The sequence below is a fragment of the Motacilla alba genome, chromosome 10 (assembly GCF_015832195.1).
Source record: "Motacilla alba alba isolate MOTALB_02 chromosome 10, Motacilla_alba_V1.0_pri, whole genome shotgun sequence".
NCBI classification, from domain to species: Eukaryota; Metazoa; Chordata; class Aves; order Passeriformes; family Motacillidae; genus Motacilla; species Motacilla alba.
The window spans coordinates 7,263,267-7,277,115 of NC_052025.1; the positions used below are offsets into that span (position 1 = coordinate 7,263,267).

Here is a 13,849-nt window from a genome sequence, read left to right on the forward strand (position 1 = left end):
TTGTATAGAAAGCTAAAGTTGGATGTGCATTTGGAAAGTACCCCCTCCCCAAAGCCCCCAAACACACACAGCTTATAGAAAGCAACCATTTCTTTTTGATGTTTACTGCAGTGGTCCTGAAATTAATATAAATGGATGTGTGACGTGCGAATGGGAGAGCCTGGAACTAATTCTGTTTTATAGAATACAAACCCTTCAGCAATTGGGGTACCTAATTATTTTGATGATAGGTGAAATTTTGCCTTGATCACACAGTACCCAGCTGTGAATCTGTTTTATAACAGAAAATTTCACAGCATGTAACTGGTCTTTAAAATTACGCTGTAAACATGCAAACACATGGCACCACTAAAACAAGCATGTTTTTAAAAGCTCTTTTTCCTTTAAGCATTTTTGAGAAGGGTGGAATGAAAAGGAAGAAAAAGGGAAGTGAGCAATGCTACAAATAGATTTGTTTACTGTGTAATGCTTTTAGCATATTTCTGATCTATAAAAAGCTCAACTACATTTTTTCAGAACAGTTCACATTTTTAAAGAAACTAAAAGAGATGGATTGAATTATTTCACCCTTCTTGGGGATTAATCTGAAAGTAGTTTCCTTTTCATTGTTACTTACACTACAGCTGTGCTCAAACTCCTTTTCATTTAGAAAAAAAGTTTAAATTTTGAGCCTGCGCACACTATGGTTCCACATTCCAACAGCTTCCTCCCAGTCCTCTGCCAGCATCTGCTATTGAAGACTAGTTCCAATTTACAATAAACAGCTTTTCCAGACCAGAACACTTGAAATTCAGTCCTTCTCGACTGCTTTTCCCATTCAATCTCCCTATTCACCATTTCAAGGAGAAAATGGTTCTGCCAATTATTACACATCTGGAAAAAATGCATGTATAAGCTGAAACACTCTCAGCAGAAAGTTTCAGCTTTCTGCATATGGTCACAGCAGGTTTTTATGGGCCACTGACCAGGCCAAAGTCTAAGTTTTCCCATCTTTTTCCTCCCCGTCATTTCTGCCCACCCCCACTCCAACATTCTAATTGGAAACCCATAGCAGGTGCAAGCTGTCTGCCATCTTTTCCTCCGCAAGAATCTCAAGTGGTTTCTTCCTGATAAATATTAGTCTTACAGCCCAGCTCTGCCTCAGTAGGCTCTACAACAGTTTCAGTGCATTAGCTGCAGTTGCTTTGCACAAACACACGCATATTTTATAACATCATTACCATGGATGCTTGTCTGTTGGCTGTTACAAGGCTGGATGCTCCATAGTTGGAGTTCAGGCTTCCAATCGGCCCGTTGTGGGATGGTCCCAACAAACTATGGATATCTCCATGGCCAGCTGACAGGCTTGTGGAAGGCCCCACAGCGTGGTTCCGCAGCACATGGATGGCATCATCGAGCCTGTCCAAGCGATCCTCCATCCGGGACTGCTGTGGGGATGCAAGAGGGACAGGAACACCCATTAGTGAATAAACCCCCAGGCTCTCTCACCACAACAGAGTCTATCTCGGAGATATTAAAGATAGAAGATAAAATGTGGTATCAAAATAGTATCAAAAGACTTTGAGAGCACCTACCAGCACTACAAACAAACAGGAAAAAGAAAATATTATCTGGAGATTTTGTTTGAGATAGCATTCATTCCACAAATAGGTGGCAGCTTTGAAAGTGAAGCTCATTACAAGGTTAATGTTACTCAGCTGCTATTATATTGCACGAAAAGAAAAAAAGGAATTGCTAAAAAATAAGCTAATGCAGGACAAGAAAGAATGATCATAAAATCAGCCTCACCATGCTGGAAACAATTAAGAGAGGCAGTGGTTTTTTGAGAATCTGCATTACAAAAAAAAACTGGACAAAACTTCAAGTTATGATTTTATAAAATGTCCCTTCAAACAGATTAGGTATTTCAGAAGTAAAAGTGAGTTATTTGTGTTACTGTCAAAGTCTGTCTTAAAATTACTTTCTTTTCATTACTTTCTTTTAAGAAAAGGAATTTAAAAACCAAAAACCAAAGCAAAACCAATTCAAAACATTGCAGCTCTAGAAACTGAAATAGCAGGATGTTGGAGTCAAAAGATGGGTGATACACTACACTAATTTAAGTTTTTAATGGGGAATCCGAAGGAAGCGTTAATTGAAACACAAAAAGGCACCATCTAAAGGGAAATAGTACCTCACAGACATCCTTTAAGAAGGACATTGCATCTTGCAAATGCTCGTGAAGTTGCTGTTCAACTCGATTTTTCTGGCAAAGTCAAGACAGAACAGGAAGCAAAGCACAGGTTAAGATTAATTCAAAAAAGAGGTGAGGAAACAGCTGATGTGCATGTCAGCAATAAATTGTTAGTCAAGTTAATGCAACAGAGATCTGATTATATTAAGATAAGAAAAGGCTAATATTTAACATTGCAGTTATGTTAGGATTCTAAGATGTACATAACCATTATATTTAATTGCAAAATACTGAAGAAAAGAAATCTCATTTAACTTATAATTTATTCTTGTTAGACAGAAAAAAATAGAAATTACATCTGTGGAAACTAGAAATACTAAGCAAGTAATCAAAACCTTCCCTCAAATTTTCCCTGTTTCCTTCCCAATATTGTATCGGAAATGTAAGAAGGAAGTCAGTAACTGAAATCCTCTGCTGAATCCTCAAAAGAAGAAAATTTACAATGCCGTAGATTACTGCCTGTGTGTTTTTCTGTAAAATGTTTAATTAATAAAGGAACATTCCCAACAACAAATAATAATTACAAATAAAATGTATTAATACTTTAATAACAGTGTAATGCAAACAAGCCCTAGAGACAGCCATTCGAGGGAGAGAGGGGGAAGGACAAGTAAATGCGGAGGCATGAAGTCTTTATCTTTCTCCAGACTGAACTTTAGATAAGAATTAGCTATGGATTTGTGAAAAGGTACCAGAATCTCATAACAGCGCTTTAGCACCAGCTGTCCTCAGCACAGAAGCCTGATGCCCAAGGAACAGATGGTGAAAGACACACCCTGCACGTCTTATATTGTTCAACTGAACAGGCCATTTGTTAGCAAAGAATTCATTTGTAATGCTATCCTACTGTTTCCTTTAATGATATGCAGGATTTATACAAAACCAAGCCTTCAACTCCGAAGTAAAAAGTACTATGTTGCTTTCAACAATTCTTACCAAGGAGTGTAGAGAGTTTTCATAGCTGGGAGATGAGGGGGCTTGTCCTCCACTCCTCGACCACTGACTGGCACCTGTCAAAATTGTCTAGGTTAGTGCACAGATTTACACAGCAGAAGTGGGAAGCAGAGACTGTATTTCTCAACATAATTAAACCCAACATATTCTGCATAAAGGTAAGCTAACATATGGGTATACAAAGGAGGACAAATTCCTTCATTCTGCCTTACTGAGGGATAATTTTCATATCCTGGCATCTGCAGGGTTAGATCATTGTCAGTGACAAAAGCGGTGACATCGCCTGAGTACTTCAGCATTAAAAAGTGGACTAAGTACACACACACCATATTTGAAATACCTGCTTCTGCCTGTGTCACCATAAAAGACTTGCTGAATTATTCTTCAGATTCTGTTCAGTACATGAACTGCATTTTTTATATTGTTAAAATACACAACAAAAATATTTAAAATCATCAAATATGCACCAAGTCAAGGAGAACTGGAGAACCATTTTTATGACACCTCTCTACTAAACACAAAAACTTAAAACTGGATTGAAAAGCTTTATCTAGTCTAGTTGTATACCATACCATTTTAGATTACAATGCATTCCAAATTTAGAAAAGTAAAACTACATCTAATAGTCATTCCCATTTGGTATTTCAGATATACTGAAAGTAAATCACATCAGAAGAATCATTGATTGTGCAACAAATTGACAATTAAATTCATATTACCTATACACTTCAAATTCAAGAACACAGCCATTCTAATCTGACATAAATATACCTAATTATCATGTATATTTTAAAAATAATACCTAATTATCATGTATATTTTAAAAATAATTAGATGTGAAATGCAATAACTAATACAGCAGTACTTTTAACACAAAGCCCGAAGTAGTACAACATGCATTTTTCTCACCAACTAATAATGCATCTTTTATAAAGATACTACATGAAATTCTATGGCCATTAGAGACAGCTTCCTTTCAGCCATACAAATGTAATAATAAAGCAATTACATTAATAAATTATGGATATACAATCCAACGCAGCTCATTAAAGGAAGAGCCTGTGGGCTTGTTCTTTCAATAACAGCCAGAGCTGTGCGTCTGGAAAACTGGGAAAAGGTTTAATAACATTACAGTTCCTTTGTTCAGAGAGCTGCAAGTAGTTACCTTTTAAAGACAAGGTTTTATTTAACAAAAAGAGTACAGCTTGCGTAGCTATTAAAATTATTAAAATACCTAAATATTTCCTTTCTAATTAAAAAATAATAAAAATCTCCTATTTCATGAAAGTCCAGGGCTGCCATAGTTGTGTTGGAATTCTCTTTTAAAATACTAAGAATTCAGTGAGTAAGTTTATAATTACCGACTTTCACTTCACACAGTTACTCTGCTCTGGACCTGTAGTCTCCGTCTGCATTGCTGTCATTCCTGAACTTGGGAATAATGCTTGGAGTCCCACTTATTTTTGCATAACCATTAATGAAAAAACTATGGAGCATTTTGGTTCAGCATAATGTTCAAATTTTTCCCTGCTCAGAACTCCGTTTTTAGAGACAGGACTGTGGTCAGGAGCACTCCTGCTATCAGAACTCAGAGTACCACTCCCTGCAGCACAGCAGCAGCTCAGGATTAGGCAGGAAGGGGGCCAGGTGAGCAGCAAACAGACTGAAAAAGCCTGTGCACCTCTTCCGTTTGTTTGGGGGCTTTACCTGAAGAAGGTCCTATTCCTATAGTGCAAGCCGAGAACAAAACTGTGAGTGGGGCATCTCACGAAGGAGACAAAAAGAAAAGAAGGGAGGGAACAACCAACTCCTCCGGTGCAATGTCCAACCCAACTGCGACCTGCAGCTTTCAGTCACACCCCGGCACCGCCGGGGCTCTTCCCGAGCGGTGGCACTCTGCCTCCATGGCTGCAGGTTGCCAGATGGCACCGATTTCCTGCTTGCCTCATTCCACTCCCCCTCCTAGAAGTTTGTGCATGAAATCCACCAATTATGTTAAAAAGCATCCTGGCACCACAAGCCCTGCAATTAACAACTGCAGCTTTTAGGGCAGCACCAACACAGCAGCATTAAAAAACAAATAAGCCAGGCAAGTGCTAGGATTTACAGGGGTCACCGACAGCAATCACTGCAGTATTGTTCTTACCCCTAGTCTCCCCAACACTAATCCTCTGGCTCCCCTTTCAAACACACTCAGAGCTGCAGAGGGCTGGCTTTGCATCCTCAGAACTCACTGAACCTCCTGAATGCCTCTGATGCTGCAGAAGGATTCTTAAAATACCGAGGCTCCCACCATTCAGATCCCTATATAAACTTCACATGCGTGTACACAATCATTGAAACTATGCAAGATGCTCAGCTCCGGGCATGTTTATGTAAAATTAGAAATTAAATGAGGGCAGGGCAGGCGAGACACGCACTATTGTCTCATAATACTTGGGGGTTTTCATCAAGTTGTTCTCCAAGCTTTTACTTAACTGAATTAAAAAACGTCGTTAATCCTCATTCAGCAACATAAGAGCCAGAGTCAGTCGTGAGCTTATGAACCCCAAGGTTCATGACGTTGGTATCTGTCAGTGCTTTCCCTGGTAAACAGAGTACTCCTACCGTAACTCACAATTAAAGCACGGGCAAATTACGACTTCAGCAATCTGTAATACTATGAACGCTAGCTAAACAAATATCTAACTGCAAAAGGGGAAAATGACAACGAAGGCTAAAATGCTCCAAAATATATTATTTCAGTACACATAAAACATTTGTTTTATTTGCAATAACTTTTTGGGTCAAGACAGAAAATGGCTACCAGGAGTATAAATAGCAATAAATGCAGTAGTAATTACTTCACATTGTGCTTCACCGTGTTCTTAGTGACTCATCTGGGAATAAAGATAAAAGTCCAGATTCATAAATGAAGGTAATTAACTACTGGAGCAATTTACCAAAGGCTTGATAAATTCTGTATCACTGGAATTAAAGGGGATGGGAGGGTATAAATGTGAAGCAGATGCTAAGTTTGAGCCTGAAAAGGATTTCAGTATTATTTGCTTACGTCTACTGTCTTAACCATCAGAATCCAGAATAAGGAACATAAAGTGAAAATTTTGTACATCATTTCATACAGGTTGCAACAGGCAAAGATAACAACAGCAAAAGAAAAAAGACAAATTTTAGTGACCTCAAATTTGTATTCTAAACTCAGAAATTAGCTAGTGCTTTCATGCTTACAAAACAAGGTGCAGTATCTCATTAGGCAACTCTTGAAAAAAACCTCTTTGGGATCTTTAAAATTTTAAATACTTTGAAATGTCAGAACTTTGTTCTTCCAGCCACAAAATATTTTCAATATTTACTTTGATGTTAAAAAGAAAATACTAATTTTCTGGTCTGATCTGCCTTTTCAGTACAACAGAATACACAAAACATTTTTGTCAACTGTAATCACTTAATCAAAAATCCCATTAATCCCATCATTACTCAATTCAACATGGATTATTCAATAATAGAAAAGAAATGCCCAAAGCAGCTGCTCAGGTAAGCCATGTCAGATATTCATTAATCCATTACATCCAGAGAAAACCAGAGCAGTGTCCATTAAACAGGAGAGAAGCATGAATGATGGAGGCTTTGAGTGACACTGCATATAAAGATATGCATATTCACAGCCATATGATTATGACTGCATTTTGCATGCAATACCTTTACTAATTTATTCATCTAGATTACAAAAGCGTTCAGCTAAGCTCATTCTGTACCCTTTTCACCTTAAGGTAATTTTATTGTTTTATAAGAAGCACAACATTTACAAAAAAGTGACCAATGGCCAGAAGCCTGCAGGGATTATATTAAACAACAGAGAACAGGGAAACAGACTGTTGTATAAATGCTAAATAATTAAACAAATTGCACTATAGGAAAGAACAGGGTTAAAGTTACATCATCTTACTTGTAATTCTAGTTCTTTGTTAAACAACAAATTTAAGTCAATGGAGCTTTCACAGTCCTCTCTATATGGAGAACAGCTGTTCAACTTTTACTAGACAGCTGAGGCCACAGTGTCTGTGAAAGCTGCACTACCACTAATAGCTGTAGGCAGCTGCCCACAGTTCATCTCCACACTGGAATGCTTCTTCCCACATCCACACTACAAACACACAAAGCACAGGTGACAGAGGTGGCTGCAATACACAGCATTTATTTTCAAAAATGCCAGAAATTCTTCTCCCGTAGAATGAAAACATTCATGAAATAGATGAATGAAAAGCTGTCTTGTGTACAAGTTGGACAGTCTCATAGCCTACTATATTTTCATTAGAGGGAACACACATCTGCTGTGTTTGTCACTGAAAGCTGCCGCAGAGCTTTAACATATAGCTTTAAAAAAAACCCCAAATCAAATCAAATCACTCTTCTTTTTCTGAAACAGTGCAAATCCATACAGATATCTTTACAGCCCTCATATATATGGTCAGTTAATATTTCCAAACATTTTTTAAATTTGCTAATTTTCAAAGCAAGTTGCCAGGACTCAAGTGAGTGCCCCTAATAAAATGTCTATGAATCTGGATTTATAAGTCTTCTTTTGTACAATGGAAAAAATAACGAAATACACAAGCAGTTATGCAAAGAAGTTAATGCTGATTTCACTGTGATTCCCAACAGGACATTTTCGAAATCACAAACAAGGTATTGACAAATGGCCAGTCTGTACCTGTAAGAGGCGATGGTGACCCAACTGGTGTTGATGGATTCGATGGGAAACTACTGCTGGTATGATCAGGAGAATAAATCTGATGACAGACAAAGAGATTATATGTCAATATATGTTATAATACACAGGAAAAAAAGCTATTAGGATTGTTTTTCATGTTTTAATTGTCACTCTTGATTCTGGATTGATAAAAAATGCAATTTGATCCTTCAATCATAGCTCTGCTTTATTACACTCAAGGCTCTAAAAAGTCCAAAGAACTTTCATTTTCAAGCAGCTGTCCAAATAAGCACAGTCTGTATTTCATAGTGACACAAGTATAACTGACCTTCCTGCTCATTTAAAAGCAGCAGAAATTACAGCCTTTTTGTCTCTGCAGGGGAACGATTCACATAAGAGTTCACAGTACACAGCTAATTATATCAAACAAAACTTCAGGAAAATGCCAATGAATAATGACTTTACAAACTTTAGAGAAAGATTTTAGCAGTCAACACATGTTATCCGCTAAAATTAATCCTTCACAAAACACCAAGAAAGCATTCAGGCTCTCTTATTATTGGTACCTACCAAACAAAAAAAAAGTTTCTTGCAATGTGTTGCAGCACATAACATGCTTCCCTCTTATTTCAGTATCAATTGGCCTCTTGAGATACTAAACTTACAACAGTTCTTTTCTTGCTAATAATGAAATTAAAAACTATTGGTAAAAAAGAAGACATCATGCTTAAAGCTTTAATTAAAAAATAAAATCTCAAGACACTGGGAAAATTCATTTTATGAAGGGAATTTAATAGATTTACAAGCTGACTATGGACTTCAGAACATATTTTTATAGGTCATCAGTTCAAACCTGTTTTACTTGAGCAGAGATCAGGATTTGTTAGTCATCAGATGGCAGTTAAAAAAAATCTTCACTGGCAGTGTGGTTGATGTCTCTTCACACAGACAATATGACATTTCAGCATTTAGCTGACAATAACTTCATTAAGTTCCATATTGTATTTTCTGAACTGACAAAACCAGGACCTGATAGACCACATGCTCCTTCCTGGTGTATCGTACTTTTCCATTAGAAAAGACCATCAGTTCCCTAATGGAAATACTTCCTCCTTTTCATACATGCTAGAAAGGAAATATATTTAGAACAAACTACCTCATACTACCGGAGGAAATTCATGCATTGTACATCAGCATAAAAATAAATCTTGGGTGTCAGTATAAGAACTGCAGAGAGTTTCAGACAGATAAGATACAGAAAATTAAAATAAAGTCAAAGGCCACAAAGTTTTCTTTGAAACCGCTCATTTTCCACAGGCGTACCTGCCAATTTTATTTTTCTGTATTTTATAACAGGGAAAATCTACAGTACAGCAAAGCCCCAACTAAAATACGAGGTCAGAATTCATTCTGCATGCAGTCCCTGGCTGCTGTGCTGTTAAATGACCAATGATGAACAACCCTGACACCTTCTGCCAGGCTTAAACGGTAACATGACTCATTTTACTGCAACAAATGAGACTCCTCCTCCTATCAGTCATGGTCCATTCCAATCAGTGGGGTGCCAATATGCCAGGGTCTAATGAAAAGGCTCTTAGACAAAAGCTGCACAATTGAGAGCCTGCAGAGCCAAACCTCGGAGCTGTTAGTCCAATTTTTTAAACACTACAGTGTACATTTCAGTTAGGCTTTGTTATGTTAATGTTATTGAGTCTAAAGCAACAAAGAAACTTAATTCATGAATTACTTTTAGAAGTCAACTTCCCTACATTTTCTTTTCTTTTGTGGAGGGACCAGTGGCTATTTAACTACCGAGACGATACAAAGGCCTTTACCCTAGTGCTGAGGTAGGAATCAAAACATAAGTTATCACAAAGAGGTCTGATATAATCAACAAAGTTAAACAGTCCTCCTGTTTGATCTCCTCTAAATTAAAGACCAAGTGTTTTGATTTGGCATTAGGCAATGAAATAAACCAGATGTTTCTCCTGCCATATAACCCTCCATGGGCACAATCTTAAAGGGTTATTGTTTGGCAAATGTTCAGGGAAACACATTAGAAATGGCACGAATACCCAGATTTTCTTTTCTTTCTATCTATACTAGTTCATTATCCAAACTAATGCATAATCCACAGGGCTTTGGGAACTTTGTGTAAATACTTTCATGTACAATTCTCTTTCTTGCCTACCCTGAGATTAAGACCACAATTATCCAGGCTTAAACCTAAAATAAAAGAACCTTTGCAAATGTATTATCTGGCCTTACATGTTTAATCACATACTATTCTGTATGGTCTTTAATACCTAAACTGAAGAACAAATGTCGTATCCTCTGATGTTTCACACATGAAAGGCCTATTGTGAGATGTACATCAACAGAATTTTAGAACTAGAAATTCCTCTCAACAGTTGCAGCAGCAGCATTTAAAGCCAAAACAGAAAGGAACACAGCGGCATCTTAGGGGGGGAAAAAACGCACGACAATCGCAGTATTTGAATAAAACTTTGTTCAAACAGAAAAATATTCTTGATTTCCTAGCTGTCAAAATTCATGTGTCAGCTTCACCTGCAGGAGAGCCCAGCTCCCTCCTCGCCCAGCCGCAGCCGTGCTCTCGCTGAGGGAGCGCGGGGAGTGTGCTGGGTGCGCGTGGTGCGGGGTGCGGGGGAAGCAGATGGATGAGGCGAGGGATTTGAAGTGTGCAGACTATGGCATGCACTGATAGAGCAGATGGAATGCATCACCATCAGCTATGACAGAAATGATTTATGGAATGACCTGGCTGCTCCTGCCAAGCAACAACACGGGATGACAGAAACAAGTTTCTATGACAACCAGAGCCCACCCACCAGTTAGATTAAACATTTCTGCCCTGACTTCCACTCGCAATATATTTAGTTTTTCCTCAAAACATCAGCCTGGCTTTCTCAGCTAGTGACTTGGACAAAAATACCTGAAAGGATGAGAAAATCATTTAGAAAAGGAGAGCAGTGGAAAATGTCACGAAGTCCCGCAGGTCTAACTGGCCAGCGTGTCAGACTTAACAACGAAATCTTGTTCCGGCTGCAGAACAGCAGACACCCAAATACATCTGCAGAGCAATGAACAGCCTGGAGTCTGTGAGCATTGCCATGTCTAGAAGGCAAAACGACCCCCTTCTTTTCTGACAGGTCTCAAACAGACCAAAAGAGAGCGTTAACTGCCCTCTGGACTCCCAAATTGTTATCTACTTGCAGAATCCCTGAAAGCAACAGGGACCTTTTTCTCCTCAAAGCCAGTAGGTCAGAGTTCTCCTTCCCAATATGGACATTACAGACATTATCAGATCTGGTAATCTTTTAACATATGACCCTGTGAGGGATGCAAGGGTAACAGGAGCTGCATGAATATGCACATTTGCATTCACTGGTATGAGGTGAGGGATGCAGAACCCAACACAGGGACGGTCATTTAGGGCTGCAAAGTTTGTTCAATGCCAGAAATACCAAGTGCTTCCCCAGCCACCATTCCCAATTCTGAAATTTCTGCTGTTGTGTATCAATTACACTTTTATAAAAAGTATATCTGATTGTACTAATGAAAAAATAATTACTGTATGCATGCATATGGAAAATTACAATTACAGTAAGATTGAAGATACTTGCCATGTCTTACATTATTCCAACAGGAGTTAAAAGTTTAAATTTATGCATATAAACCATTCTAAAGGCTCTTCCATAGATTATAGCTACACAATACAGCATTCAAAATCTCTGTTTTCTAAAGCCACTGAGAAAATATTTTAAACCTTGAGGCAGGATCTGCTCTAAGACTGATGTTAAAAATATTTAACTTCACCTAAAACACTACAGAAAAAAAATTAAAATCAACTTTTTGTGATTATCTTTTACTTTGTCTAACCAGCTTTTTAAACCAGATCTGCCTTAAATCTTTTGATCACCTGAAGAAAAAGGAATTCAGAATGAGTCTTCTTCAAATAAAAGCATTTTCACTTGCATTTAGAAAGGACATTTTTCTAGTATAAGAAATTGCATCATAGTATATTGTCTTGCCTTCATATGTGAAAAATCCTGATTTGATATTATCAAATGAATGACACATAAATAATGGATTAAAATATGTGTTTCAGAGCTGAATATTCTAACTGCTACTTACAGATGCCAATGCCTTTCCAAGTGCATCACCTGTCTGTGAGCTTCCAGCACCATTTCCTCTGTTTCCTGTAATGTGGAAAGTAAAGCAAACACTTATTTTTAAAGCTGAAATTTTATTTACTTTTATTATTTTATTCATCACATAGAGTTGAGCAACCACTTTTTAAATAGATTTTCTGAGGAAGTCAGTGTCAATAGAATCAGTTCTCATTAGACTTAAAAATTTAATTAAAACAATTAGATTTACATTTAGATGCTCTCCTCTTAAATGTCAAACACAGTACCACCATGATAACTTAAGGACCAACAAGTGAAAGTAGCTAGAAAAAGACAAATTATTTTCTAGGATCATAGTCTAATTTTAATGAAATATTAAAAAGAAAACCAAAATCAGAAAATTACATTATTGCAGCTTATTTCTAAACTGCTATCACTGAACTGCTGCACATTTAATTAATTCTTAAAGCCAAATTCACAGAATAGTTCCTTGTGTGTCTCCTTGCTCCCCCTGCTCTAATTCCCTGTGTTGTGCTCTCATCTTCAGTTTAAAAAGTCCCTGAAAAGCTCTGATGCACCAAGCTTTCTGTCACCCCTGCTCTCAGTTGCATGTCAGCAGCTTTGCGTGCCCTTTTGCTCCACACACCATTAAGCCAAGAGGAAGTCTGAAGCCCTGCCAATTGGAAACACAGAGAGGAACTGAATCCTCGGAAATATCTGCTTTGCTGTAGAAGACAGACCCTTTAAAAGCAAATCTTCTTTCTCCAATTATCAACTTCTAAAGCCAAAAAGCGTATTGAATGTGAATGTAAGCCATTCACATCAGAAATCTAAATAGTGCAATGCTCACTGTTTCCAAGTTTGTGACAAACTTGGATTTTCCAGCCTGAATTTCCCATACAGAATCACTAACTGGGTTCTGTTTAAAGATCTTGGTCTAAAACATGTTCCCAAATCAAAGCTAACATAGTCACCCTAACTAAATTCCACTTCCTTAAAATGAAGCTAAGTGCAAATGCTATCGAACCGACAAGGAGCATTTAACTTCTACAGCTGTATCTCAAGACAAGCAAATATGAGCAAGGAACAGACGATCATCCTGTATTTCTTGCTTCCTAGGTGAGCACACAGGAGACTAAACCAGCCACCATACTGGCTACTCTGTAATCTCTAAAACTGTTAAGAGAGGAATTTACGATGCACTTTATCAACCTCCTCTAAGAAGCAGCCTTCCTGCCTTTCTCCAGAGCAGTGCTTTGGTGACACAGCAGCTCTGAAAACCTCAGTGCCAGAACGGCCTATATGGACACGCACATGTACTGAACCACAGAGGGACAGTGGCCATTAAGTCACACACATCCAGTCCCTGAGCACAGGCTTCACTGTGAAAGCAAATAAACGGGAAAGTCTTAAGCTGACTGAAAAACAATCAGCCTCATCTCAGCCATATTGAGGACAGAAATATCACAGCGGTGAATCTTTCCTGATCTACAAGCATGCCATAAATAAAATCTTACTAATTTTGTGCGTCATGCAGCTCTAAATTTCATTTTCTTGTAAAATGAAAGAAAAAAATCAGGAAGAACTTTTTACCCAGAATATTATCTGATCCATTGACAGGTGGAGTGTGTGAGGCAGCTACATAAGGTGAACTGCTGGTACTGCCACGATGGAAGCTGGACATTGGAGGAAGACTGGCATTTATATCTGTAGGTGAGACTGAATGTGGGGGATAGCTCTGGAGAGAAGAGAAGCAGACATAAGACATTAAGTAGTCCTTAAATAAATGTTGATATTTTA

The 13,849-nt window shown here is 37.9% G+C and overlaps 1 protein-coding gene across 16 annotated transcripts in view; it reads right to left on the reverse strand.

Moving 5' to 3' along the window:
• The window catches only part of TCF12 (transcription factor 12), a 160,986-nt gene that overhangs the window by 14,574 nt on the left and 132,563 nt on the right, over window positions 1–13,849 (reverse strand). For 10 of the 16 annotated variants that reach the window (XM_038147085.1, XM_038147088.1, XM_038147083.1 and 7 more), the window contains 6 exons: window positions 13,643–13,787; window positions 12,054–12,118; window positions 7,899–7,977; window positions 3,170–3,243; window positions 2,174–2,245; window positions 1,221–1,427 (listed from right to left, as the gene is read on the reverse strand). In XM_038147085.1, the coding sequence (XP_038003013.1) occupies window positions 1,221–1,427; window positions 2,174–2,245; window positions 3,170–3,243; window positions 7,899–7,977; window positions 12,054–12,118; window positions 13,643–13,787 (642 nt within the window). The remainder of the gene's footprint in view (window positions 1–1,220; window positions 1,428–2,173; window positions 2,246–3,169; window positions 3,244–7,898; window positions 7,978–12,053; window positions 12,119–13,642; window positions 13,788–13,849) is intronic. The other 6 variants (XM_038147091.1, XM_038147089.1, XM_038147100.1 and 3 more) reach the window with 3 other exon arrangements.